The sequence below is a fragment of the Bactrocera dorsalis genome, unplaced genomic scaffold (genome assembly GCF_023373825.1).
Source record: "Bactrocera dorsalis isolate Fly_Bdor unplaced genomic scaffold, ASM2337382v1 BdCtg014, whole genome shotgun sequence".
Taxonomy (NCBI): Eukaryota; Metazoa; Arthropoda; class Insecta; order Diptera; family Tephritidae; genus Bactrocera; species Bactrocera dorsalis.
Genome location: NW_026038065.1, coordinates 102,812 through 129,632, shown reverse-complemented (window position 1 = coordinate 129,632; position 26,821 = coordinate 102,812). Strand labels below are relative to the sequence as shown.

The 26,821-nt window shown below is 33.7% G+C and overlaps 10 protein-coding genes and 1 long non-coding RNA gene across 15 annotated transcripts; 7 read left to right on the top strand and 4 right to left on the bottom strand.

The window, feature by feature from the left end:
• The first annotated feature begins 222 nt into the window (after positions 1 to 222).
• LOC105230892 (J domain-containing protein CG6693) lies at positions 223 to 1,323 on the top strand. The gene has a single exon (XM_011211903.4). It carries the CDS (start codon positions 361 to 363, stop codon positions 1,195 to 1,197), a length of 837 nt encoding a protein of 278 aa, XP_011210205.2. The 5' UTR covers positions 223 to 360; the 3' UTR covers positions 1,198 to 1,323.
• Positions 1,324 to 1,685: 362 nt separating this feature from the next.
• Positions 1,686 to 6,015, top strand: LOC125779955 (transcription factor Ouib-like). 3 transcript variants are annotated; one of them, XM_049461232.1, is made up of 5 exons: positions 1,687 to 1,942; positions 2,003 to 2,634; positions 2,700 to 2,834; positions 2,894 to 3,004; positions 3,080 to 3,349. In XM_049461232.1, the coding sequence occupies exons 1-5, from the start codon at positions 1,787 to 1,789 to the stop codon at positions 3,201 to 3,203; spliced, it is 1,158 nt and encodes a 385-aa protein (XP_049317189.1). In that variant the 5' UTR covers positions 1,687 to 1,786; the 3' UTR covers positions 3,204 to 3,349. The 3 variants fall into 3 exon arrangements, with proteins under 3 accessions (XP_049317191.1, XP_049317189.1, XP_049317190.1); XM_049461234.1 differs by lacking the exons at positions 2,003 to 2,634; positions 2,700 to 2,834; positions 2,894 to 3,004; positions 3,080 to 3,349 and adding exons at positions 4,777 to 5,504; positions 5,561 to 5,671; positions 5,747 to 6,015 and having other exon boundaries at positions 1,686 to 1,942; XM_049461233.1 differs by lacking the exons at positions 1,687 to 1,942; positions 2,003 to 2,634; positions 2,700 to 2,834; positions 2,894 to 3,004; positions 3,080 to 3,349 and adding exons at positions 4,483 to 4,714; positions 4,777 to 5,504; positions 5,561 to 5,671; positions 5,747 to 6,015.
• A 159-nt stretch (positions 6,016 to 6,174) lies between these two features.
• On the bottom strand, positions 6,175 to 12,841 carry LOC105230888 (uncharacterized). Its single transcript, XM_011211898.4, has 10 exons — positions 12,577 to 12,841; positions 11,776 to 12,521; positions 11,577 to 11,711; positions 11,404 to 11,514; positions 11,202 to 11,346; positions 8,412 to 8,615; positions 6,905 to 8,346; positions 6,709 to 6,843; positions 6,526 to 6,636; positions 6,175 to 6,414 (listed from the first exon to the last, which is right to left on the bottom strand). Exons 1-10 carry the CDS (start codon positions 12,700 to 12,702, stop codon positions 6,303 to 6,305), a joined length of 3,267 nt encoding a protein of 1,088 aa, XP_011210200.2. The 5' UTR covers positions 12,703 to 12,841; the 3' UTR covers positions 6,175 to 6,302.
• Positions 8,990 to 10,957, top strand: LOC105230887 (transcription factor Ouib). Its single transcript, XM_049461231.1, has 6 exons — positions 8,990 to 9,253; positions 9,328 to 9,453; positions 9,516 to 10,048; positions 10,104 to 10,238; positions 10,299 to 10,409; positions 10,485 to 10,957. Exons 1-6 carry the CDS (start codon positions 9,119 to 9,121, stop codon positions 10,879 to 10,881), a joined length of 1,437 nt encoding a protein of 478 aa, XP_049317188.1. The 5' UTR covers positions 8,990 to 9,118; the 3' UTR covers positions 10,882 to 10,957.
• A 122-nt stretch (positions 12,842 to 12,963) lies between the features above and the next one.
• Positions 12,964 to 14,755, top strand: LOC105230884 (protein arginine methyltransferase NDUFAF7 homolog, mitochondrial). The gene is made up of 4 exons (XM_011211894.4): positions 12,964 to 13,446; positions 13,503 to 14,153; positions 14,209 to 14,388; positions 14,463 to 14,755. Exons 1-4 carry the CDS (start codon positions 13,105 to 13,107, stop codon positions 14,625 to 14,627), a joined length of 1,338 nt encoding a protein of 445 aa, XP_011210196.3. The 5' UTR covers positions 12,964 to 13,104; the 3' UTR covers positions 14,628 to 14,755.
• LOC105230885 (GRIP and coiled-coil domain-containing protein 1) lies at positions 14,646 to 17,112 on the bottom strand. Its single transcript, XM_011211895.3, has 3 exons — positions 16,936 to 17,112; positions 15,006 to 16,878; positions 14,646 to 14,941 (listed from the first exon to the last, which is right to left on the bottom strand). Exons 1-3 carry the CDS (start codon positions 17,015 to 17,017, stop codon positions 14,761 to 14,763), a joined length of 2,136 nt encoding a protein of 711 aa, XP_011210197.2. The 5' UTR covers positions 17,018 to 17,112; the 3' UTR covers positions 14,646 to 14,760.
• A 22-nt stretch (positions 17,113 to 17,134) lies between these two features.
• Positions 17,135 to 17,803, top strand: LOC125779956 (uncharacterized). Its single transcript, XR_007423475.1, has 2 exons — positions 17,135 to 17,398; positions 17,465 to 17,803. It is a non-coding gene; the product is annotated as an uncharacterized LOC125779956 (long non-coding RNA).
• A 46-nt stretch (positions 17,804 to 17,849) lies between these two features.
• Positions 17,850 to 18,955, bottom strand: LOC105230883 (dnaJ homolog subfamily C member 17). Its single transcript, XM_011211893.4, has one exon. It carries the CDS (start codon positions 18,953 to 18,955, stop codon positions 17,942 to 17,944), a length of 1,014 nt encoding a protein of 337 aa, XP_011210195.3. The 3' UTR covers positions 17,850 to 17,941.
• Positions 18,956 to 19,016: 61 nt separating this feature from the next.
• LOC105230881 (DPH3 homolog) lies at positions 19,017 to 19,619 on the top strand. The gene is made up of 3 exons (XM_011211890.4): positions 19,017 to 19,235; positions 19,291 to 19,365; positions 19,434 to 19,619. The coding sequence occupies exons 1-3, from the start codon at positions 19,128 to 19,130 to the stop codon at positions 19,509 to 19,511; spliced, it is 261 nt and encodes an 86-aa protein (XP_011210192.1). The 5' UTR covers positions 19,017 to 19,127; the 3' UTR covers positions 19,512 to 19,619.
• LOC105230882 (arfaptin-2) lies at positions 19,545 to 22,103 on the bottom strand. 3 transcript variants are annotated; one of them, XR_852773.4, is made up of 7 exons: positions 21,907 to 22,103; positions 21,539 to 21,740; positions 20,988 to 21,483; positions 20,765 to 20,930; positions 20,592 to 20,699; positions 20,310 to 20,534; positions 19,545 to 20,256 (listed from the first exon to the last, which is right to left on the bottom strand). XR_852773.4 is itself a non-coding variant. In XM_011211891.3 (6 exons), the coding sequence occupies exons 2-6, from the start codon at positions 21,684 to 21,686 to the stop codon at positions 20,490 to 20,492; spliced, it is 963 nt and encodes a 320-aa protein (XP_011210193.1). In that variant the 5' UTR covers positions 21,687 to 21,740; positions 21,907 to 22,103; the 3' UTR covers positions 19,545 to 20,489. The 3 variants fall into 3 exon arrangements, 1 of the variants encoding a protein (XP_011210193.1); XR_852774.4 differs by having other exon boundaries at positions 19,545 to 20,224; XM_011211891.3 differs by having other exon boundaries at positions 19,545 to 20,534.
• A 251-nt stretch (positions 22,104 to 22,354) lies between these two features.
• LOC105230880 (microprocessor complex subunit DGCR8) lies at positions 22,355 to 26,693 on the top strand. Its single transcript, XM_011211889.4, has 6 exons — positions 22,355 to 23,059; positions 23,231 to 23,404; positions 23,462 to 23,604; positions 23,793 to 24,728; positions 24,806 to 25,063; positions 25,179 to 26,693. The coding sequence occupies exons 1-6, from the start codon at positions 22,801 to 22,803 to the stop codon at positions 25,464 to 25,466; spliced, it is 2,058 nt and encodes a 685-aa protein (XP_011210191.3). The 5' UTR covers positions 22,355 to 22,800; the 3' UTR covers positions 25,467 to 26,693.
• Positions 26,694 to 26,821: the final 128 nt, after the last annotated feature.

The following is a 26,821-nucleotide window of genomic DNA, read 5'->3' as shown; positions in this document are numbered from 1 at the left end:
TGTCGATATGGTATATGTACCATTTTAAAACAAATGTTTATCATATTATAGAATATTAAAAATTATTGTTTTAAATTTTATTTATTCCTTCTTCAATTAATATTTTCCTAAAGCTATGCTTAAATTATTTAAAATAGTCCGGGATAAATTATTTTTTGACATTCGAATTGAAAACATTAATTAAAAAAATAAATGTGTGGCACCTCTGTTGATGCAATTTGTGGTGAAACATTTGGCGCGCCTTACCTATTTTACTTCCATTCTGTTGTTTGCAATTGTAGCGAAAATCTATCCGAAGTAAATCAAATTTCCTTTGTGAAAGTTCTGCTGTTAATTACGTTTAAGAAAAAATAAAGCGAAATGGGTCTTTTGGATTTGTGTGAAGAGTTGTTTGGAGAACGAGATCTTTATAAATTACTGGAGTTAGAAAAAAATGCATTGCCCAGAGATATAAAAAAAGCATATTACAAGATGTCTTTACAAGTTCATCCAGATCGTGTTGAGGAGGATGAAAAGTCAGCAGCTACAGAAAAGTTTAAAGTTTTGTCCAAAGTTTATCAAGTACTATCCGATAAAGAGAAGCGCGATTTATATGACGAGCAAGGTGTTATTGTTGATGAGGAGGACGAAGGAAAACTAAGTTCATGGATAGATCTGTGGAGACAAGTGTTTAGACGGGTTACTGAGGAAGATATTATTAATTACGAAAATTCTTATGTTGGTTCTGAATTGGAACGAGACGATATGAAAAAAGCTTATTTATCGAGTAAAGGCTGTATAAATAAAATAATGACTGAAGTTCCATTTCTGCATATTAAAGATGAGCCGCGTCTACAGAAAGTCATAGGAGAAATGATTGATGCCGGTGAAGTGCCGGAATACAAAATTTTCACGAATGAGCCATCTCAGAAACGTCAGCGGCGTCATAAGAAATATGCTCGGGAGGCGAAGGAAGCGGAAGAGATTAAACAAAAATTAGGGTCGGGCGATCTACAAAAACAGATATTGAAACGTCAGGAGGAACGACAGGATGGTTTTAACTCATTTTTGGACAAATTAGCTGAAAAATATGCAGATGGTGACGACAGCGAACTATATGATTTTTCCAAGAAAACCAAATCTAAGAAGAAGGCAGCTAATACTCCATCGAAAGCAAATGGTGTCAAGAAGGGAAGGGTACAAAAAAAACGCACTTAGTTTGTTATTTATTTTATGTTTAGATATGCTCTGGAGCATTAGTATGGTATGAAGAGGGAATCACTTATATAAATTTTTGTTTAAAAAATGTATGTTGAAATACAATTTGAATTTATTAGAAATGTATGTACGTGTGTTTTCATACGAGAGTGGAATGAAAATCAGAATATATGTATAAAAAATGTGTCATATACATACAATTCAGCCGGGAAGTCTTCTAGTAAAAATCTTGAAATCTTGGACTATATCGCTTAATTTATATGATTTTTGAACATGTTTGTTTGTAGATTTAAATGTTAATAATAATGACATTTAAAAAGGTTTTTACAAAAAATTGCATTCTATTCTTTTTTTTTTTGAAATTCCTCTAGCTCTATCCTTATATGCAAGTATTCTTAACATAGTAGAAATGTTTTAGAAATATAATAAAAATTTACCATAAATAATGTTTATGGTAAGTTGGCAACCTGATCAGCTGATTTTGCCATTCTATCCATATCTCCTTCTAAAACTTAATTTTGTCTTTATTTTTGATGTTAAAAACAAAATATTCATTTGTGTAAACTTGTAGAATTAGAAATATTTTAAAATGGAGCATAAAATTATATTGAAATGCCGTACTTGCTTAGAGGAAAACGAAGAGGATAGCATGTTTGAATTATTTATGGAAAATGATATAAACGTTAACGGGCGGCAAAAAAAATTGAAGCTTAGTAAAAAATTTGAGTATTGTTGTGGTGTGCGAGTAAGTGTTTTATTTGTTGGAATCTGAATACCATTTAAACTTTAATTTTTAATATTTCAGATTAGGGAATCAACCGATATGCCGTCGAAGGTTTGTTGGAAATGTTTTGAAATGACGAGAATATGGTATAACTTTCAACAAATGTGCATGAATTCACAACTTTACTTGGAGAGTTTATGTGAAGATCGAATGCGCCCAGAAGGCGCTGATGATGCGGAATTTTTAGGATACCTCATGGAAGAATTGCAAGTACACCGTGATAGAGTACATGGATCTTCCGAAAGTTTAGACTCCGATACAGATGATGACGATGAAAATAATGATCTTGGTTTATTAGTGGATGAAAACGATGATGGAGATTTTATAGAATCAGAAAATAATTTAGAACGCAACGTTAAATTAGAGGCGGAACAAATGGATGAGAAAAAATTCACTCAGAAATCAGAATGTATAGTAACCAACAATACGGATGTTGAGAAAACCCATAAAAATAACAAAAGAAGCACAAAATCGCAAAAAATTCAAAACACTATCAAATTTTCTAAAAACCGGGATGTAAGTAGAAGACGTATTTGTCGTCCACCTAGTCCAACATCGTACATGTGTTACATATGTGGCAACGTTTACAACAAAAAAGCTACCTTTGCGTATCATATGTCGCTGCACAACAACGTCAAACCACATGAATGCGAGTATGTTCACAAAAATAAAATTAAAAGTAGGTTAATTATAATGTTTTTTTTTTTTGTTCCATTAGGCTCTGTGGTAAATCGTTCCGCCAAATATGTGAGTTGAAGAATCATATGCGACGTCACACTGGTGAAAAGCCTTATAAATGTTCATACTGTGATCGACACTTCATTGATCGTAGTGAGAAACATCGACATGAACGGTAATATTACTAATGCTATTTTAAAATCATATTTTATTGTAGAATGGGTAAATTTACAGAGTACATACAAATACGAGACCATATATATGTAATGTTTGTGGTAAAAGTTTTACATACTCTGCCATACTGAAGAACCACTCCAAACTGCACACTGGTAAAAAAGATTTCAAGTAAGAAAATCCGTATGCTATATGTTCTTACTTAATTAGTCCATTTATTTATATGGTATTCACTTATGTTTGCAGTTGCATGGTCTGTCAGAAAGCATTCACCCTTCAGCATCAGCTAAAGGCACATTTACAAACTATGACCCATAGACTGAAGGAAGCGCATTACGTGGCTGAGGGTTATGAGGTTGTTTACGAGTAGATATACTTTGCTTTAATATTTAGTTTATATACTTTTTATATACATAACCTAGTTCGAAAGATAAAAGGCAGATTTCTATTATAAAATGTATATGAAAATGTTTAAATGAACTATATGTACAAATACATAATATATATAATTATTTACATATCATTAATTTACTTGTGAACAAAGTGCATAAAATATTAATTGGACGTTGTTAGATGGTCAGCAAAAGTTTTATTTGTAAACTATTTTTGTTTATAAAAATTACTTTTTAATTTGTTTTTTTTTTTTTTTTTTAAGTTTTTACTTACACACACGTATGCACATCCGGATAAATGGTTAAAGATAATACCTAATAAATAAATTGGTTATTAATAATACTAAAACCATAGCATTAATACAACAGGCTGAAATAAGCTATGTATATGTAATAACTTTATTTAGTTATAATTCCCCAGCTCATTCGCTGTTATAATGTTTTTAAGTTGATTTGTGAGCAGGTGAGATTTTAACTGATGTGGCAGTTTAAATGATTTCTCGCAGGGCTCGCATCTAAAAAAAAATCAGAAATATATATACAAAAGTTAAGATAATTTTGTTACAAACTCAAAAGTTATACGTCTTGTAATTATGTTTGTTTTTACCACACTTAGCACCATTGCTGAAATGAACATACATACATAGTAGTAACTGGGAAATCCCCTTATTCTATAACTCTTATCTATACATTTTGTTCGCATGATATTTACATTGCTGAAATGGATATCTCCAGCGATTATACCGACTTTAGTCCAGTTCGTCACAAACAATAACGTTTGTTATCACGTAGCGACGAAGTTCTTAGTTCTGGATTAACAGATTTCTTTTGTTTTTTGCTTAATCTACCAATTTTTCAGCTGTATGGATTATGTATTTTAAGTTTTAATGCTCAATAAAATGTCATATGAACACACAATTTGAATGCATATCCGAAATTTTATAGTTTTCAACTTTTTTTACACGGTTTTTTCGAAGTAAATATAGCCCTTTATTTAATCTTACACGGTTTTCAGATGACATGGAACGGATCCCACCTTTTTCTATAGAAAACGCCTCTTTTTTACACGGTTTTTTTACACGGATTTCTGAGGAACGTATCTACCGTGTAAAAAAAGAGTTGGGTGTATAGTAGAAATGTTTTAGAAATATGATAAAAATTAGGTAAAAATATTTTTTTTTTAATTTGATCCTTATGCTAAAATCGACTTTTATGAAAAGTTGGCAACCTGATCAGCTGATTTTACCATTCTATCCATATCTCCTTCTAAAACTCAATTTTATCTTTATTTTTGATGTTAAAAACAAAATATTCATTTGTGTAAACTTTTAAAATGGAGCATAAAATTATTTCGAAATGCCGCACTTGCTTAGAGGAAAACGAAGGGGAAAGCATGTTTGAATTGTTTCTGGAAAATGATATAAACGTTAACGGGCGGCAAAAAAAATTGAAGCTTAGTAAAAAATTTGAGTATTGTTGTGGTGTGCGAGTAAGTGTTTTATTTGTTGGAATCCGTGTATACCATTTAAAATTTAATTTTTAATATTGCAGATTAGGGAATCAACCGATATGCCGTCGAAGGTTTGTTGGAAATGTTTTGAAATGACGAGAATATGGTATAACTTTCGACAAATGTGCATGAATTCACAACTTTACTTGGAGAGTTTATGTGAAGATCGAATGCGCCCAGAAGGCGCTGATGATGCGGAACTTTTAGGATACCTAATGGCAGAATTACAAGTACACCGTGATAAAGTACATGGATCTTCCGAAAGTTTAGAATCCGATACAGATGATGACGATGACAATAATGATCTTGGTTTATTAGTGGATGAAGATGATGATTGTGCAGAATCAGAAAATAATTTAGAACGCAACGTTAAATTAGAGGCAGAACAAATGGATGAGATAATAGAGGAATTGCAAGTACACCGTGATAAAGTACATGGATCTTCCGAAAGTTTAGAATCTGATACAGCTGATGACGATGACAATAATGATCTTGGTTTATTAGTGGATGAAGACGATGATGGAGATTGTATAGAACCAGAAAATAATTTAGAAAGCAGCATTAAATTAGAGGCAGAACAAATGGATGAGAAAAATTTCACTCAGAATGCAGAATGTATAGTAACCAACAATACGGATGTTGAAACAACCCATGAAAATAACAAAAAAGGCACAAAATCGCAAAATATTCAAACCACTCTCAAATTTTCTAAGAAACTGGATGTAAGTAGAAGACGTTTCTGTCGCAGTGAGAAACATCGACATGAACGGTAATATTACTAATACTATTTTAAAATATTTTATTGTAGAATGGGTAAATTTACAGAGTTTATACAAATACGAGGCCATATTTATGTGATGTTTGTGGTAAAAGTTTTAAAGACTCAACCATACTGAAGAACCACTCAAAACTGCACACTGGTAAAAAAGATTTCAAGTAAGAAAATCCGTATGCTATATGTTCTTACTTAATTAGTCCATTTATTTATATTATATTCACTTATATTTGCAGTTGCATGTTCTGTCAGAAAGCATTCACCCATCAACATCAGCTAAAGGCACATTTGCAAACTAAGATCCATAGACTGAAGGAAGCGCATTACGTATCTGAGGGATATGAAGTTGTATACGAGTAGACATACTTTGCTTTAATATATAGTTTATATACTTTATATTACATAGCATAGTTCGAAAAATAAAAGGCAGATTTTTATTATAAAATGTATATGAAAATGTTTAAAGGAACTATATAAATACGTAATACATATACATAATTATTTACATATCATTGATTTATTTGTGCACAAAGTGCATAAAATATTAATTGGACGTTGTTAGTGGTCAGCAAAATTTTTATTTGGAAACTATTTTCGTTTATAAAATTAAGCAAAAATTACTTTTTAAAATTTTTTTTTTTTTTAAGTTTTTTTATGCCAAAAATACTTACACACAGGTATGCACATCTGATTAAAGATAATACTTAATCAATAAATTGGTTGTTAGTAATACTAAAACCATAGCATTAATAAAACAGGCTGAAATAAGCTATGTATATGTAATAACTTTATTTAGTTATAATTCCCCAGCTCATTCGCTGTTACAATGTTTTTATGTTGATTTGTGAGCAGGTGAGATTTTAACTGATGCGGCAGTTTAAATGATTTCTCGCAGGGCTCGCATCTAAAATAAAAAATCGAAATAAATATATATGTATATACAAAAGTTAAAATAATTTTGTTACAAACTCAAAAGTTACACATAGTACATACAAACATATATAGCTGTACTCACTTGAAAGGCTTTTCGTTTGTGTGCACTTTTTCGTGCGTCCGAAGCGTAGTGGATAAGGCAAATGATTTGCCACAAATGTTGCACTGGAAAGGTTTCTCATTCGTGTGTATCCTGCAAATTCATTGATAAGAGTTTTATTTTATACACTGGGGCATTATCCTAGCAGAAACGAAAAATACAAACCGTTCGTGTTTTACATGCGTACTTCGATCCGTAAACCTTCGTAAGCAATATTTACATTCGTATGGTTTTTCTCCTGTGTGTATGCGCATATGCGCCGTTAGATTACACGCCGCTGTAAAGCGTTTAAAGCATAGCCTATAAAATAGTAATATAATAGTTAAACAGTTAAAATTTACATTTCATTTCTTTGACTTACTCGCACTCAAAATTTTTTTCCTTGCGGTGTATTCTCATGTGATAATTTCTAAGGCTTCGACTGGTGAAATGATTTCCACAAACGTCACAGGAAAATAAATACGAATCATTACCTTTTCTGCGTATATGTGGTGAAGCTCGATCCCTGATTTTAATGGTCGTTGAGCTGGGTCGTTTTGTTAATTGATCCTCATTTAATTCCAACTCATGTGGTAGCACCGATTCGGTTTCGATTTCATCGATTAGATACTCTTCTATCTGAACCACAGATCTCGGTGTTTCCGCGTCAACATACTCAGGTTCTTCGCCTTCTTCACAACCATCTATTTCTTCGTAATTATCTATTAGTTGAATGCCGGCATCTGCATTAACATCTAGTTCTACATCTTCAATTTGGGAATTCGACGACTCCTCGGCTTTAACGGGTTCTTCGATTACGTAGTACAACTCCTCTTCTGTTTGGTGCTTTGTTTCTGCTTCGTGTGTTGGTGAATTGGTGGAAGTCCTTAATTTGTCTATTCTGATTTCAGTGTTTACTGAGTTATCTATGTCATCTTCCTTGTTACAGTTATTTGAATTGTAATCATTATTCTCATCGACTATATCCTCATCACCGATTTTATTGTCATCTGCATAATCCAAAGTATCCACGCTACTTTCGGTATTGTATTTAGTTTTTTGAAATCGTAAAGGGGTTTGTTTTGAATTTGTTTTACTGTCTTCAAAGTCCGCTAGTTCATCTTCCTCAGAATCTTGAGCTGCGAGAATCTGATCTGAACAATTTGATCCTTTTTGTGCCTTACTCAGTTTTCTATTTGGTAGTTGTAAATGTCTTTGTTTATAATTTGTTTTCCTATTTCTATAGACACCATCCACTTCCGATTCTTCATCGTCTTGACCTATAAACTTTTGGTTTGCAGTTGTTTCGTTATGTTTCTTATTAATATTTCTGTCAGCCGAGTTCAAATCGACATTGTTGTCATGATTTTTTTTATCATCATTACTTTCCTCATAACTCGCAGTATGCGTAGCACTATCCTTTCTGTGATATTCCTGTTTTTTTGAGACTAACGACGTACTGGGAGTTGTACTTGTTAAATGGGGTTTAGAATTATCTCTACTATCACCAATCTTTTCTGATACTGCCAATGGGCTCGGTAGACTGTCTTCCTTGGTATCAAAATATTCCTCCGTTTCTGGATCCCGTTGCTCATTTAATGAAATGAATTCAACATCCTCGTGAAATATTTCTTCTAGTAATTCCACTGAACGTTCTCTTTGTTTATCCATTTTTAACATGGACGTTGCTGATTTAGTCTTTTGAATAACTGACTGCAAATATTCCTCCGAATTTCGACAGGTGGTTCTAAAGTGGTATGCATATTTCAGCAGAAGCAAGCATTTACGACAAATCTTGTCTGGCTGGTTGTCACTGGTTTCCATCTGTAGGAGGTTTTTTTTTTAGGATTTCTTTAAGAGAAAGATATAAAAAGAGTTCGTTCACAAACCTGCACACCAGTAATGTCATAAACTTGTTTAACGATTTTAGAATCAATCAAAATATATTTTGCATTATGATTTTGCCCTTCCTCTGCCAAACAAACGCGACAAATATTCCATTTTATGCTGATCTCCATGACTGGCATCCAGATGTATCTTCCTCTTTTCCTGCTTAAAGTTTGTTTATATTCAAGTAGATTCGCACTGATCAACTAAAATTTTGTTTATTTACTGCTAGAAGTGAAAATTACACAAATCAAATAACAAAATAAATTCATGCACCAAAACGACAAATTATGATAGCTAATCTGTCAAAAGTAGTTCTAGATCTGTAAATACATATTTATACTCGGTATCATTGTAACTCGTTACTTTGAATAACGAACATCTATAGAAAAAAAATTAACAATATTAGAAAAGTGGTTTTAACTTTTAAATAATTTATATTGACATTATAAACTAATCATTACTCTTATTTAAACATTTTTGAGTTATAATACATTTTTTATAATACTAAAAATTTTTTATCTGATTCACACTCTCCATGAGATGGCGTTGACTTTGACATTTGTTACTGTCAAAACATTTTGTGACACACATACATACACAAAGTTAACAATACGCGTATTATGCTATCGATCAAGTGAAATATTTTGTGATTAAGTAAATATAACGCACATCTAGAAAGTAAAAGGAAAAGAAAAATATTCCAATAATGCATGTTTACGATTTATGTCGCATTTGTTTGACGGAGGATATTAACACAAGCAAAATGCAACCTCTCTTTGAAACGGAGGATGATACATGTAGCGAAATTGTGCAGCAAATAGAAGTTTGCGGTGGAATAGTGGTAAGAGTTATGCTTAATTACCTTGTATTATTACATGGCAGTATATAAATTATTGTGTTCTTTTATACCAACAGTTAAAGCCACACGAAGAGTTTCCAAAAATGATTTGCGTGCAGTGCCTAGAAAAGTTGAATGTGTCATTTAAGTTCCGTTCCATGTGTCAAGCAAGCGAACACGCACTTTTGGACGCTATAGTAAAGGTAATAGAGGAAGATTGTAAGTTTAATTTAATCATGATTATAATTGTTAATGCATTATTCAGTCGGAAATGAAGACAGAACCATTAGACTATGAGGGCGCTCAAATCATATCTAAACATGAAGAAGATAATGAAGACGAAATGTTTTTTGATATGCATACTGAATTTATTGATGCACAGGAGGTGCATCTAGAGGATATTACTGAAGCCGTTGAAGAAGAAGTTCTTGAATCTGATATGGAACCCAATACTGAAAGTGCTGAGGAATTTATTGAATACACGGACAGTGAATATTTTGAAGAAGAATTGCCTAAATCCATAATAAAGAAGACTGTTTCGCCAACGTATATACAAAGACAGCCAGTAAGTAGCGATAATTTGGGTCGTAAACGAGGACGGCCAAAAACAAAACCCGAGGGCATCTCATTAAAATCGGAATTACATAATGGAAAAAAATCGAATCGAGGCAGAAAAAAGAAGGAAGAACCTGAAGTTTCAAGTATAATGTGTGAGATTTGCGGGAATATATATTCGAAACGTAATTTGTTAAAAATGCATATGAGACGTCATATGGCCGAAAAGCCTTTCGAATGCGAGTAAGCGAATACATTACAAAGAACCAACTTTTTACTTATTTTATTTTGATAACAGAATTTGTGGGAAAACTTTTGCATGCCCTTCCGAAATTGGACGTCATATGCGTGTGCACACTGGAGAAAAACCTTACATTTGTAAATATTGTGGACGAACCTTTGCTGATCGGAGTACAAATATAAAACACGAAAGGTTTGTTTCATAAATTAATTAAGAATCTTAAGTTGGAATTTACATATGTCTTTTAAACAGAATACATACAAATGAACGTCCATTCACTTGCCAAACATGCGGTAAATCATTCACTTATTCTAACGTTCTGAAAAATCATATGTTAACTCACACAGGCGAAAAACCATTCCCGTAAGTGTCATTTATATATCTGTTGTTATCTATAAAACAAAAAATGATTGAATTTCGGTGTAACTCTATATACAGGTGTATACCATGTAATAAGACGTTCTCACGTAAACACCAACTGGATCAACATATTGCAACTATAACACATCAGCAAACAGTCAGAAATCTTACTACAACGGACGTGAAAGTGCAACATATGCTACAAGAAGATGAGCCTAATCAGCATGTTTCTAATATAAACCACCATCAAACCCTTCATACAATTAGCTCTACGAATATCAAAGTGGAGCATTTGCTACAACAAATCAATCCTAATCAGCATATTACCACTATTACACAACGCCAAGCCGACAGAAATCTTTCTGTTTCACATATGATAGAGGAAGAAATTGATCAAACCTGCGAGAGGCATATTGAAGAGTTAGATGAGGATGCTGAACAACAAGATAGCGATGTATACATAAATACTGAATAATTTGATTTTGAATCGATATGCATAAATTTGTATATTTCTTTATACTTAAATATCAATATATACATAATTAAAGGTACATTTAAGTAACTATATATCTAATATGTAAATTACATAAATAACGGTTATGATCTACTTTCATACGAAATCATTTTATAGTTAACGAAATGCGCTCTCAAACCACACTTCGTTAAATAAACAACTGGATTAAAAAATAATAATTTAATAGCCCTTAAAAATTATATTTTCTCCCGCAAAGCATGTGTCTACATTACATTCAGAACTTTTCGAACTAAATGAGCGAATTCACTTCGTTTTTAAGTGTTCAAAGATGGTTTTGTTAGTGAAAAACATTTCACTTTTAGATTTGTTTGTTGTTGCCGTTCAACGTTTTGTTTGTGGATCAGAGAACGTGTGTGCACGATAAGGTGCGTTTGCCGTTGGAAAGATTTATTGCAAAGCGTACATCTGAAAAAAAACATACAAAAAAATTAATTTTTCTTCTTTTTGTAACAATATAAATACTTGAAGGAGCGTTCTCCAGTATGCACAAGCATGTGATTCTTTAAAACATATGATGTTGTGAACGCTTTACCACATTGTGGGCACCCAAATGGACGTTCGTTTGTATGTGTACTAAAATATACCAGCATTTGAGTCCAGTGAGATAAATATGTAAATTTTTTGTAAGGAATTACCGCTCATGCTTAATTCTTGTACTGTAGTCCGTGAAACGACGCTCGCAATACTGACAAGGAAATGGACGTTCACCGGTATGTCGGCGCATATGTCGTTTAAGTTCACCCTCGGTAAAAAATTTATTCGGACAAACTCTGCAAGTTAGAAATTAATTGTATTAAATACGCTTATTCTATTCAAGTTCTATAATAAACTGACTCGCATTGTAGAGGCTTTACTCCAGCATGTCGTTTGATATGTGAATAAAAATGGCTACGATACTTGAAATTATTACCACATTGATCACATATATATGTTCGTGGTTTATTCGGCTTTTCTTCTTTAGCTTCCGTCTTCTGATTATCATCGCTCTGTGGATCTTCCCCATTGTTGTCTGACTTATCTGGCTGAGAGATTATTTCTTCATGACCTCTATCTTTTTCCTCATTTTCTTCGAATACTGCTCTTGTTTTATTCGATAGCAAGAGTTCGTGGTCGGAATTTTTCATGGACTGATTTTCCAACTCTACCTGGGCGTCATCGTGCTCCACTTCACCTTCATTAAGTGCATCGAAATCACATTCGCTCTCTACTGCAGCTTGTAAAATATAACCCGAATGTGTATTGAAGTCCAAATCTGCTGTTTCAATTTCCTCACTATATGATAAAAATTCATCCTTGACTGAAGTAGATTCCTTTTCCATGGAGTTAGCAATTTGCCTCTGTCTGCTTTCATTTTGCTTAGTATATGACAAAAATTCAACCTTTAGTGAAGTAGATTCTTTGATAGAGTTATCACCGGAAATTTGCTTCTGCCTATGCCTCCGATCGAAATGACACATGTATTCTGAACTGGAAAAATATGTTTGCGCTGAAATGCAACGATTACGAAATTCGTAAGCCCGTTCCAATTCTTTTTCGCAATCTGAGCACATTGCGGACGGTAAATTGCTGAGATTTTTTAACTGTAACAAAACAAGAAAAAACTTATTGGGAATATTCTCAAATATATTTTAGTACCTGGATGTTAGTAAGTTGGAATATCCTTCGAAGTTCTGATTTTCTACTTCTGTCAAAGAGCGAAGTCGTGGTTTTGTTTTCGCAGCATCCCGCGCAAAGCCTGCATAGTTTCAAATCTTGTCGCATCTTAAGCACTTATTATTTTATTTTTCAGTTTTATATCTACTAATAATCAAAATAATATACAACTCGTATTTGTTGATAATCAAAATGTAAATAAAACAAAATATTTATATCTGTAGTGTTGCCATCATCGTGATTCATGAATACAATATAAAAATTCTAGTATAAAAAAAATTGATTTTTTTAAGTTTTTAGTTTTATGTTATACACTTGTTTTTGTAATATCTCACTTGTCATTTATAAGATGGTTTGACTTCAAAATTGTTGTTTACTATATAAGAAAATATTTTGAGGAAACCCTCATATCAAAACCAAAACACAGAATGACAAGCCTTACAACGAAGCAACACTTAAACATTGTGCAAAAGTTATGCACCTTAAAAATTCAAATAAATACTATTTGCTATGAGTAAACGCTCGTTAAATTGCTTATTTGGCTGTTTGGCTGCTAATTCTCGATATTGTCGAAACTACAGCTACAAAGCAGTGCGTCGACCGGATGCTGCAATATTATCCCGCAAATTGACAGCGCCACAGGTGGAGTCAAAACCAGATGAACTTCAAGCACCAAATGATTTAACTAAACATTTGAGAGCCAAAATATTGGCAACAGGACCGATTACAGTAGCGGAGTATATGCGGGAAGTGCTAACCAATCCCCTAAGTGGATATTACATGAATCGGGATGTTTTTGGACGCGAAGGAGACTTCATCACATCACCGGAAATTTGCCAAATTTTCGGCGAGGTATACCTCTTTCAAATTTTTATATAATTAATACACGTTTTAATATTTTATAACAGCTTGTGGCTGTTTGGATAGTTAGTGAGTGGCGAAAATTGGGTAGTCCCACACCATTTCAAGTTGTTGAACTTGGGCCTGGTCGGGGTACATTGGCACGCGATGTTCTAAAAGTCCTGACACAATTTAAACTCGCTGGACAATTTTCTATGCATATGGTGGAGATAAGTCCCTATTTAAGCAAAGTGCAAGCTCAACGTCTTTGTTTCAGCAGCGAGATTGTAAACGACGAAAATTCTTCTCACTACTTGACGGGTAAAACAGCAACTGGTACGAAAGTATTCTGGCACAAGCGATTGGAGGATGTCCCAAACGCATTCTCCATAATATTGGCACACGAATTCTTCGATGCTTTGCCAGTGCATAAACTACAACGAGATGATAAATATTGGAAGGAAGTCTTAATTGATGTCAATGAAAATAATGGCAACGATTTCGATAATAAACAACAGTTTCGTTATGTAATACCAAAATCACAGACCCCAGTATCACATCTGTTCACGTCAATTACTGGAGAGACACGTGATTGCCTTGAGTATTCATTAGATACAGATCGTATTATTAATATCATAGCGAATAGGTTTGAGAGTGATGGTGGCATTGCGTTAATAATGGATTATGGTCATTTTGGTGAAAAAGGAGACACATTCAGAGTGAGGAAAATTCATGTTGTTTTATTATTTGCATTTAAATAACCTAATTATGTAGGCTTTTAAAAATCATCAACTACATGAACCACTACTAGCTCCTGGCACAGCGGATCTAACGGCGGATGTGGACTTTAGACAAATAAAACGCGTTGCAGAAGAAAATGGCAAAGTACTTTGTTTTGGGCCTGTTGAGCAAGGCAGCTTCTTACAAAAAATGGAAGGCGAGGCTCGTCTTGAGGTAATAAAACTTTAATGTAACTATTGGCATTTAATTTTTCCCTTGTATTCAATCCCAAAATTTATCTTCCACAGAAATTGCTTTCAAATACTTTGCCTGAAAATCGCGATGCCATTAAAAGTGGTTATAAAATGTTGACAGATCCGGAACAGATGGGCAGACGTTTTAAATTCTTTTCGATATTTCCAGCCGTATTGAAAGAACACCTGAAAAAATTTCCAATCAGTGGCTTTTATTAATACTATGTTTGGAAACAATTCTATTCAGGGTTTGTTAAAATGATAGGTATATTAGATAATTTGTTAAAAATTTTTTTTGCTACAAATGTTGATACTGTTAACAATATATCGTACATGGTGCAAATACAGGATTTTATTTTTTTTGGAATGCGTTATTAATCGTCTGCATCTCGGCTGTTGTTAACTGCAATACAGCACTTATAGCATTCAACATATGCCGCTTGCCATCTGGATCTCGTGTTACAATATAACTAATGATTACGTTCTTCAAATATTCAAGATTGGCTCCTTCTCGTGTTTTACAACGTTCCAGCCTAAAAATAAAATTTATAGTTTTAATTGTTAACAAAATGTTCCTGTTCGCAATGTTATATTGACCTGTCGACTTGCTCCTCTAGTGAAGCTATCTTATCGCAGAGATCCTCCTGTGCGTTCACCTTCTCCTGTATAGCCTTACGCAAACTTGATTCAGCAACGTATTTTGCTTTTCGCAACGCTGCTATTTCGATATCTTTCCGAGCTATCTCATTGGCGTAGTGTAGCATATGACAATTTTCACCGACTGAAAGCTTTTTCGATTTAATTGGAACCTTTGAGCCCAATTGTGTGTTGCTAGTCCCTGCTCCAACTCCATCATTACTCTCAGCATCGGATGCTGAAGTGGGCAAGTTCTCAGAATGGACGTCAACGGTCGAAGGTAACGTTACATTATGAAAAATCTCAAAAGATGTCTGCAATGTTTTTATTTCTTGCTCCTTTTCATCGAGCAGTTGCAAGGATCTTTGTCTTTGTTTTTGTAATTGCTGTTCCAAATCAACCACTTTACAACGTGCCTCATTCTCCAACTCACTTAATTTATTTTTCCACTTGGCACGTTCTTCTTTTATACCGTTTCTCATTTTTTCCGCCTGGTTTTTTAGATCTATTTCTTGCTCATCGATATTACGATTTAGCACTTTTACTTTCTCCTGCAAAGTAGATATATGCGTTTTTTGGCTATGTAAACGTTCTTGTTGTTGTGCCAGTTCGGCCTTACAAGAGTCGTATTGGTGTTGTAAACTAGCTAATTCCTCGTGACATTGTGTGTGATCCGCGCTAACTGTAAATAATTTACTTATATCGACAGGATTTGTACTACGCGAATTTTCAGCCAACAACAACTTTTTCAGATTTATAATTTCGTCAACTATAACTGAAATATCATAGGTTATATTACTTTTCCTACGTCGAGAATGATCCACATCGAAAGAATTTAGCTCGCTTGGCAAACTCGATTGTGAATCAGAACTTCGTTCTAACTCCTGTAGTTTCTTTCGCAGTACATGTATGCTTTCTTGATCCTGTTGTCGTAGACGATCATAGTTTCCAACGGTTGCACTTAGCTCGGCTAAACGCTCCTCTAAATTGGCGACACGATCTTCGTGTAAAGCTGCCTGGCGTCTACTTTGATCTTCTGCTTGCAGCACACGTCGCTGTTCATTCTTTATTGCAACTGCGTGTTGTTCCTTAAGTTGTTGCATTTGTTGTTGTACTTGTTTTAGTATAATCATATTATCTGTTGGGTCACCGGCATCTTTCGCGGCAAGTTGCGAGCTATTACCTCCCAATTTCATTTCTTTCAACTGTGCTTTGGTCTCTCTTAGTTGTGCTTGTAGTTCGCGTATTCGGGCACTCTCTGTTTCATTATTGGCGAATTGTGTTTTGAAATTGTTTAATTGCATTTCAATATTTTCCTTCAGATGTCTTTCATCAGCATATAGCTTTTGTAACTCTCGTATCATAATCATCTGATTATTTGTTTCTTTTTCCCGCTCCTGACATTCTATTATCCACTTTGCCTTAATTTCATCCAGGTGAGCCTTAGCTTTAACTTCATTCTCTTTAATCGTCTTCTTTAAATCGGCGATGCAATCATCCTTCTGTGTTAATTGGCCTCGTAAATGTTTTTTATCAGCCTGAAAGGATGCTTCCATCCGTGACTTCTCTGCTGATAAAGTAGCCAATGAATTCATCAATGTCATGATCTGTGATTGCAATTGTTGCTTTTCATCTATCACACAGCTTGAATCATCAGGAGGTGCTATATCGGGGTCGTCAATCTTTTTAGCATCGACAGCATCTGGAGTGCTTCTTGAGGAGACATCTGAAGATGCTTTTTCGTTATTTGTTTCTTTCGAAGTTGTTAGTGCAGCCAAACTTGATTCAAGAGCTTCCTTTTCTTTTAGCAAGCCCTTATATGCGGTGACCACATCTATTGATTGGGAAATTATACAATTTTTTGCTTTTTTTCTAATAGTGTCATACTTACCTTTCAAGCGCTTTTCATAACGAATTAGCTGCTCCTTTTGTGAAGACACCAAAGTCTCCAATTCACGTTTATTGCGATCCATTTTATGGAGAAAATTTACATTTTACCAAATAAATAATTTGAAGCCTATATCGTTTACGTCGACAGAAAACAGCTGATGATCATGATTGTGTTTATTTATTTTTTCGTCAATAATAAATTGGGTATTGCCATTTAAACACAAAGTTTGAAGTAAATTTGATAGAGGCTCTTAATAACCCAACGATTACCTTCATCCCGCCTAACTGTCGTCAGGGGCGCTTCCGCATACGTGTGGAATAAGCCGAGCCAAGGAAGGCAAATAAGTGGTGCTAAGGTTAAACGAGATAAACGTAAATCAATGGTTGCAGAAACATTGGGCACAAAAATCAAGGAGAAGAAACGGATGGGATGCCGGCCTACAAAATACGCACAACAATCACAGGTAATTAAGGACGAAAGCAGTGAAGGATAGTATACTAAAACACAAATAATGAAATGTAAAATCAAGGACACTCCGCCGTCCGATAAGAAACAGAAAGAACCTACAAGATACATTTACTACGAATATCAACAAATAGTTATGGGTAAACTATTACTAATACATCCTAGGAAGGTGCATAGTTATATTGAACCGTTATGTGACATGACACTAAAAATGAAACATTTCACACTATATGGCCTGTCTATCAATTTTAGTCCCCCACCTGGGGTAAGATAAAATTGTATAGTTCGTCATCATTTGGGGTTACAAACCATGTTTCATATTAAAAATTTATACATATGTACGTAAGTATGTCTGGACTTTAAATAAAACACCTCACAGCTTTGCTATTAATCAATCCAAATAGGATTAGATCGTGTTATTTTTCTGAATAAAGCCAAAAGAAATTAAATCTAATTGGAAATATTCTTATGTATTTTTATTCAAAAACAAATCAGTATTTTACTTTATTATTCTTATAAATTTTTAATTAAAATTAATTCATTATCCTTCTGCTTCATCTTCAGCTTGCATTTGTGCTATCAGCCTTTTCCGTTCCTCAGCTTGTCGAAGTTTGCGCATAACCAAATCTTCGTAATCAAGCGAAGACCCCATTTGCCTATCAGCTGCTTTTGTTATAGGTGGTATTACCCATTCAAGATGTAGTGGATTTGCTAGACGTCCCTTTTCATAGGACAATGCTAATTCGGCAGCTTCAAGTGTCTTAAACTCTACAAGTGCACTGCCCTTCTTCTTTGACATTACCAGCGCGACAACTTCTCCATATTTCTTTAGAAAATTTTGTAAAATTTCTGGTGTGTATCCACCGTTGTCGTCATCTTTTTTATCCGATTTCCATTTAATTTTAATTCTATGCGCAGATGAGTCAAACGACTTTTCGATCTGGGCCTGCTGGTTTTCAGCTATAGTACGCAGCAATTGTTCTCGCATTAAACGTTGTTCCTCTTGCAGTAGCTTAGAACCTTCACGACGCAGCCGCTCAATTTGGTCTTGTAGCACCTCTTCATCACTTTTGGATACCGTGGCATACGGTTGCGTACTCTGCAGTTTGTGTAGTGCATCCCGTTCGCGCTGTTCCAAATCAGCTTTCAGTTTTTGTCGTTTACTATCCAACTGCTTATTCCGTAATTCTGCTGCTTTTTTAGCTTTTAGCACTTTGTCATAAGCAGCGCGGGCTGACGCATCAGTGAGTATTTCCAAGGCTTTCGATAATTCATGGAAAAGTTCTGCCGCCTTCGGATTGTCCGGATTTTTGTCAGGATGGCATTCAAGTGCTTTTTTGCGATAAGCTTTTCGTATATCCGATTGCTCAGCTTCAAGATCAATCCCAAGGAGTTCGTAAAGGTTTGTATCACTAAATTTAAGAGCAGACATTATTTCTAAATATGTAAGGGACTTTTTCAATTTTGTTTTGATTGTTAATTTCTTTGCTTTGAAATTTTCTAAAATTCTTCCAAAAAGACTGTTCGATTTAAGAATGTTTACCAACTTTTGCATGAGCAATTCAGAAATGTCATACTTGTCAAAACGAACAGTGCTAATAGAACAAATGACAGCAATTTCATCAACATGCTTTTCTCATTGTTATTGCAATTTTCAGCAACGTGAATTTAAGTAATAATAACTAATACTTTTTACACAATTTATTATGTGAAAACGATAATACAAAATGAGTGTTTATCACGATGAGGTCGAAATCGAAGACATGGAATATGACGAAGAAGAAGAGGTTTATTACTACCCATGTCCGTGTGGCGATCGATTTCAGATAACCAAGGTACTAAAATATTTTAAGGGATATTGAAAATCATAAATATTTCTATATTTCTAAGGAAGAACTTATGGAGGGCGAAGAAGTTGCCACTTGTCCCAGTTGTTCCCTCATTATTAAAGTAATATATGATGCGGTAAGTGATACACTGTACACAGAAATGATTAATAATGAGTAATACTAAATTTTATTTATACTTAATAGACTATGTTTAAAGCAGAGGAAGATGAAGAGACCGTGCTCAATGATAAAATGAAAGATATGAAATTGGAAAAGCACTGAGAACTCAATTTCTTTTGTAAAAAGATTTCTATATTTCTGTAATATATTTATATATATTTTAAATATATGTTGACTAGAGTAAACAATTACGCCTTCTGGCTTATCTTACACATACATATTTTCAATATTTGTTCGCAGTAGTAAATTTTTATTCAGCTTATTTCTAAAATTTAAACATTATTGGAGTTAAAAAATATTAATATTCGATCAATACTGCACTTACATTTGTGTATGTATATGGAATATAGGCCCTCATCTCTGCCTAATTTTACATTAAAAGATTCAAGCAAAATAAATAATTTCTAATATAATGTACACATATCAACAGTTAAATAATTTTAATAACAAAAGATGAAATAATTTATTATGATAGAAAATAAATGATAGTGCTAAAAGATTTTATTAAATTAATATTCATAGTTTACGGCTTTGTGGGAGAAATGCTGTCTAACCAACTGATTGTACAAGTTTATGAAAACGTTGTATTTCTTAAATTGTAAATCATCTTAAAATTTTATATTGTTCTGAAAACAAGTATTTTATGGTGTGAATCTAACATTTCTATTCAAATAGTTCAGGGGAAAACCAGGAACTATTGTATTGGATTTTCTTATAATACTACGTATAATATGTAATGCAACTTTTTCGCTTACATTTCTTTTCGCTATTGAAAGCTTAGTTTTACTTTTTTCTTCCGAATTATTGAAAAACACCTAAAAGCATTGAAGAATACACATTGAAACTCCTATAAATATGTTGTAAATACCAGACCAGTACATATATGTAACTTGTACATACTTTACTTTAACATCCATTTAAGCGAAAAAGTTTACTATGATCTTCTCCGAAAATCTGTGCTCTTTTCCAATATTTAGGTCATCGAAGAAAGACTTATTCTTGATTTTTATGTATGAGACATTTTCTAATGTAAGGTGCTTAAAACTGTTGGTTGTTTACATGGACGGGCATTTAGCAATACTACTGCTCTAACCAGGATCCAGTCGTGGCATTAGGCGCCTTCAACTTTAAAATTTTAAACAATTATTTTATATAGAATTATACAAGAAATATACAACTTACTTTTATGTTAAATTGTTTCATTGTATTCTCTAGAGCAACAGCATTTCCCGAAAAATAAGCAGCTATTGCATTATGAAGTAATACTAGCTGTTTATGCATCACTTTAATCTATAATGAAAAGAATTAGTACTTTACGGTTATGAAATTAGAACATTCAAATGTAAGATACGCACTCTATTTTCGTCTAGAAATTGCATTTTCACGGCGACATCGGCACGTAATTTTTCATAAAGTTCCTTATGATGAGAAAAGTTTTTCTGCGCCTCTTCGGCAACAGGACTCTGTGGCAATTCAGGCTTTGTATTTTCTAAATCCATACGATACGCATCAAACTCCACTCTGAAAATATAGAATTCGTATTATGAAGTTTTAATTATGGTAAATAGACTGTCGTACCTGGCTATTTCATATTGCTTGATTGTGAGTAACGTATCATCGATAGTTTTATTGCACAATGTATTCACTGATGAAATGAAAAAATTCAGAGCACTCAGCAGCAACTCGCCGTTCTTTGTCAGATTTCGTTGCGTTTCGGAATTACATGTAAATTCCTCTTGTAGTTCTGGGCTTTTCTGTGCTAGATCAGCAAATGCCTCGGCCAATGCATGTTGAGTTACTACTACATGATGAAAATGTGAACTGAAAGCTCGCGTCAGACGTAAAATAGATAAATATTTCCGCTGTGTTTCTCGCAATTGTTCAATCTGCGCTTCCAACTCTGAGTCAACAGTACGTTGCGATTTACCTAATTTTTCTAACATAATCTGTCGAGTACATTTGTAAGTTGATATGCTCCAATTCTTTATACTGTCGATTTTTGAAGCCCCTGTACGTAAAAGACCGGCGTCCATGCCGTTCTGTGGGCTGGTTTGTGTCATCGGTGTAGCGGGTGCTGAAGAAATTTAAGTTAGGTGAAAATTTCCGACAGTTTTCGTAAAAAAATATACCTGAATGATTATGCAGTGGTAGACTATTTGGGGGCATAAACGGCCGTCCTTCAGTTCCACTATGTATTGCACTACCACTTTCGTTCATCGGCGGTGTGTCTTTTAGCATCTCATGAATGCTGCGTTCTGTATGCAACGAATGGGCCATTTTGTTGCAGTGTGGTAGTTTTTTCGTGTATCCAATGACTAATTGGAGTAGTAACTTAAAACGATATCCAAAATATACATATATATATACTTATTAAACGATGAATTCTTATATCTTTTAGTCATTAATGAAATTCTATTGGTTCAATAACACCGCTAGTCGGAGATGTGATATGCGGGAAAGAAATAAACAAAAATCGATTTTAAACAGTTGCTCTTACCGAAAATGTTTAATCCCTCAATACTTTTCAACAGGTGTAATTTGTTGCCTATTGAATAATTTTTCACTATGGTGTAACACCAATTTAGTTGTTTTTATCCAATTTGAATTATCTTATACAAAGAAAATTTTTACACACGACGCCTGGATTTTTTCTACCGATGACAGAGCAACGAAACTGTCGCTAGGCAGTGTTGCTGTGATTTTAATTCAAAGACAGGCTTTTCCGAATATCTCCCATTTTATACAATTTGAATTTTTAAGTTTTACGTGAAAGTTTTTTATAACGCTGAATATAATAAAAAAATTTGTTTAGGTTAAACGAGTTTTGATAGAAAAACATTAATCCTTTATGAATAGAATGAAAACAATATATAATTTTTTGAGCGGTTTCCAACACTGTCACTCAGATGATGATTGTGCGATGTATAAAGAACGATAAGTATATAAATGCAATCCCTAATATACTTATGTGTGAAACAATATTACTGAAAAACTGCAATTTATTTTCATTTCAAATAAATATATCGCGGCTTATGACAAATTCATTTGATTTAAAAATTAAGCTTTAAGAAGTACTTTTGCAGTGGTTTCGTGTATTTTAAGATAAATACAAATTTTAAAGCAGAATCCATTGCGAAAGTTGCTTCAGGCAAATTTTATTACAACGTTGGAATTAAGATACTTTAAAAGCCAGGTGTATTAATTGAGGCTAGTTCTGAAATAACCAATGTGACCAATCCAATTTCTAAAAACAAAATATTTGCAAAAGTTGGATTCCATCAGGTTGGATGTTTTAAAGAGCAGCCTTTAGTCGACATTTGCTAAGTAAAGAAAGCCACAAAGAAAAAGAAAAACAGTATATAGATTATACTTTTCCAAAAAATAATAAACAATGTCTAGCGAAAGTGATTTCATTCCGCGTTCCTTGTCTTCGCCTTCAACGTCCCCACAACTCGCCAAAAAATTACGGCTCGATGAACAGGCTCTCCACCAGCAGGCAACTGCTATGAAAGAAAAAGGCTTCTCCCTAAGCGCTATAGAAGAAATGAAAACTCGTGTTGAGGAGAACAACCAAAGCGGAACACTGGATCAGCAATTGCGTCAGTTTCAAGTATTAGACGAAGTACAGGGATCTGGATCTGAAGATTCTGGTAAGTTGTGTTTAAACCCTTACTACATATTGACGGTAGTTTGTTGTATATACATACTTTACACAATTGTTAACCTAAATGAACTAAACTTTTGCTTTAAATAATTTAAAAGGTATCAGCTAAACGAACATAACAAATTCCTCATCTATCTATTTATATTTTCATTGTCAGAAATTGCAAGTGAAAATGGCGATACAAATTTTGATAATGGTGACGGATATGAATCCTCTGATTTGGATATAGATGACAATGAAATTGAAAATTTGCTTAACGAAAATTTACCTGATGATTTGAAGGAGCCGAAAAAACCCAAATATGAAGAGCGATTTAAAACAGTATTAGAAGGTTAGAGCTAAACGTGTTATTATAATGAATAATAAATTAATTAAAATATGATTTTAGAGAAAGGCCACAATCATTTTGAAGTGTTGCCGGAAGGTTGGGTACAAGTTACACATAACAGCGGTATGCCTCTCTTTTTACATAAACAATCTCGTGTCGTGTCGGCGTCAAGACCATACTTTCTTGGACACGGTAGCGTAAGGGTAAGATAATAAACGTCATTTCAGCAAAATTGTATATATGTATATGTTGCAAGTAAACACATAAAAGTGGTCATTGTTAACTGGCACTGGTCAACTATTTTATGACTAATAAATTCTATAGCCTGTCCAATATTATATATTTCTATACGTAAACTATATGTATTATTTAAATCTTACTTCATCCCTAGAAACATGCCATTCCATTGGGCGCAATTCCTTGCCTAAATTATAGACGAGCCGTTGACGAAGAGGAGACGGAGCGTTTGAACCAAAAAACCTCAGAAAAAAATTCAGCGATGCAAGCAGAAGAAGTCATCGAAACCAACACTGTCAAAGTTCCTAAATGTCCGTTTGCTGGTGCCAACGTTAGTGCAGTTGTTTCTACAGACTCCAGTCAGTTCGCGCAGGTTTCATCTTCTACGAATGGAAAAGAGATGGACATAAGCGAACCTGCTGTAACTGCAATATCTGATACACCTACAACCATCGCACCAACATCAGCGAACGCAGCGGATCTGGCGGCTAATGTTGCAACATTAAAGAGTCTAGTGCCGCCTGCGAAAATTGTAACCGTCACTGAGAATACACAAAAGGAGTCACTCACTCCCGAACAATTGAACCAATACTGCGCGAAACTATTCAAGTTCAAAGTGATACGTGTTTTACGTTTTCGTTCCTGGAATGCGCGACGTAAATTTACAAAAAATCGAAAACACATTAAAAATTTGCAACGGCCAACTCTGCCGGATGGTACGAAACTAATTAAATTCCCAATATTGGCGCCAAGCGGCGATACAAATGCGAATACGCGTGGTCGAAAAGAATGGATTATGAATCCGAATGGAAAAAGTTATGTCTGTATATTGCATGAGTATGTGCAGCATGCATTGAAAAAGCAGCCAACATATGAATTCAAAGAATTGGAAAATGCAGCAACGCCCTACTCTGCAACGGTATCAATCAACGATTTGAAATATGGCACTGGCTATGGCACCAGCAAAAAACAGGCCAAATCAGACGCTGCGCGTGAAACATTAGAGATACTTATACCAGAAATGAAGGACAAAATTACGGGCATTAAGCAAGATAAGAATGCACCCAAAAATAATCACAAAGATTTATCAGTAAGTTAATTTCACTATGCCTGTAGTTAAAATATTTCTAATAAGTAAAAAATATACCTCTATTTTCAACAAACTAGGTTTTTGACGATATCAAAATACAAGATCCACGTGTAGCTGAATTTTGTAATAAGACAACAGAGCCTTCGCCGCATGCTATATTATTGACTTGTCTCCAGCGGAATTTTGGTCTCGGCGATGTGCAGATAAATTACGAAATTAACCGCACCAAAAATAAGAAAAATGAATTTACCATGACTGTGGGCAAACACACGGCCAAAGTGTTATGCAAGAATAAGCGTGAAGGCAAACAACTGGCTTCTCAAGCGATTTTACAGGTGAGTTTTTTTTTTTGGATAATTCGGTATTTACAAATTCTTAAAAAGGTTTGTTATCATTTTCGTTGAAGTATTTTATAATATTTTTCATTAAAATGCCTTTTTAATTTTTCAGATTTTACATCCGCATATTAAGACATGGGGTTCTCTGTTGCGTCTGTATGGCAACAATTCAATAAAGACATTCAAAGAAAAAAAGCTGGAGGAGCAGGAGATCACGGTATTGCAAAGCAAAGCTGCGATAAATCAGCCAAATTACGCTATTCTTGACAAACTAAAATCAGAAATGTTAAAATTAGCGGAAAAGAATAAATCGGTTGTATCAATGGGCACTTTTGTGCCACCCTGTGATGTTGACCTACCATCATCCTCTGGTTCTAATCTCAATAATGTAGAACTATAATCTTCAAACTGAAATTCTGTGTGGGCTTTTGGTTATGACTGATATCAAATATGACTGAAGAAATGAACAAATTAATATTAATCAAATAAAGTGATTTATTATAATAGAATCGCCGTAAAAGTAAAGTATGTTTATGTGCGTATCGAGGTCTGAAAATTCGATGTTACTTTTAGCACTTTGAAACTTTTAATATTCTGGCATACAGTTATAGAAATCTAGAAAGGAGTCGCTTTATGAGTTTTACTATAATTTTTCGATATAAGGAATCATGCTTTAAGTATACATAAATTGCTATCTATAGATAATAATACCAGCTTGAGCTTCAATCTTAGTTAAACACATTGCGGTGTTTCTACAAAAACTTAATTTTTACATATTAGGCAAAACAAATTGTAAAAATGAAAATAAAACGATGTATTTGGTAGGTTAAAATGGCATAATATAAATTTCTGAAGCAATTATAGATCATTAAAGTCCATAAATAAAATAAAACTTACACTTTTCACTAAAAGTAGCAAATAACCAATGCATTGATTATAATTAGTTAGTTAGTACAACAATAAAAAATAAAAATATTTGTGGTTGCTTTTAATACGGACGTAGAAAATCTTTTGTGATAAACAAATGTGTTAAGAAATTTAAGTTGGGTTAGGTACAACACGGAAGTGTTTCTTTAAAAAGTTGTACCAAACAATTTGTTAAGCTATAGAAGCTATAACAAAACCTTTGGGTTTAAATTGTTTCTACTGATAAATGATTTTTGATAACATGACGAATAAAGAACTTACGTTAAGAGCAATAAATAAAAATGTTTTCTGAACTGAATAAAATAAATTTAATAAAATTCTTACTTCTGTTATCTATGTCCAGTTATATTGTACAAATGCGCTGAAAGATTTTCCATTAGTATATGAGACTATTCTTAGACAACATCTCAGCTACTAGAGCAAGTAACGTCAAGCCTTGGAGGCATTTCGGGAAATCTTGTAGGATAAGTATTTGGCTGAGAAGACCAGAATGGACGACAAAAAGGAAAGCTTATCAATTTCTAAAAATTGTAAGCAATATATAATTTTCATATCTGCAGGTAATCATAATATTATAAGATATAAAATTTGTTATATTTTTATTAATTTATGTGAATATAAGTAAGTGTTAATGAACACCTAATTTTCGTTTTTAAATGCATTTATTTTTAAATAAATAAAATCAATTGATAAAAACCAATCATAAATGTTTTTTTATAAATACTATATTGACAATTTAAGAGAAAACAAATCTGTAAAAGCTACAAGTGCGTGATAAGAGAACTGCTGAGAGACAATAAAAAACGCAGCGAAAAATGAGGCGAATAC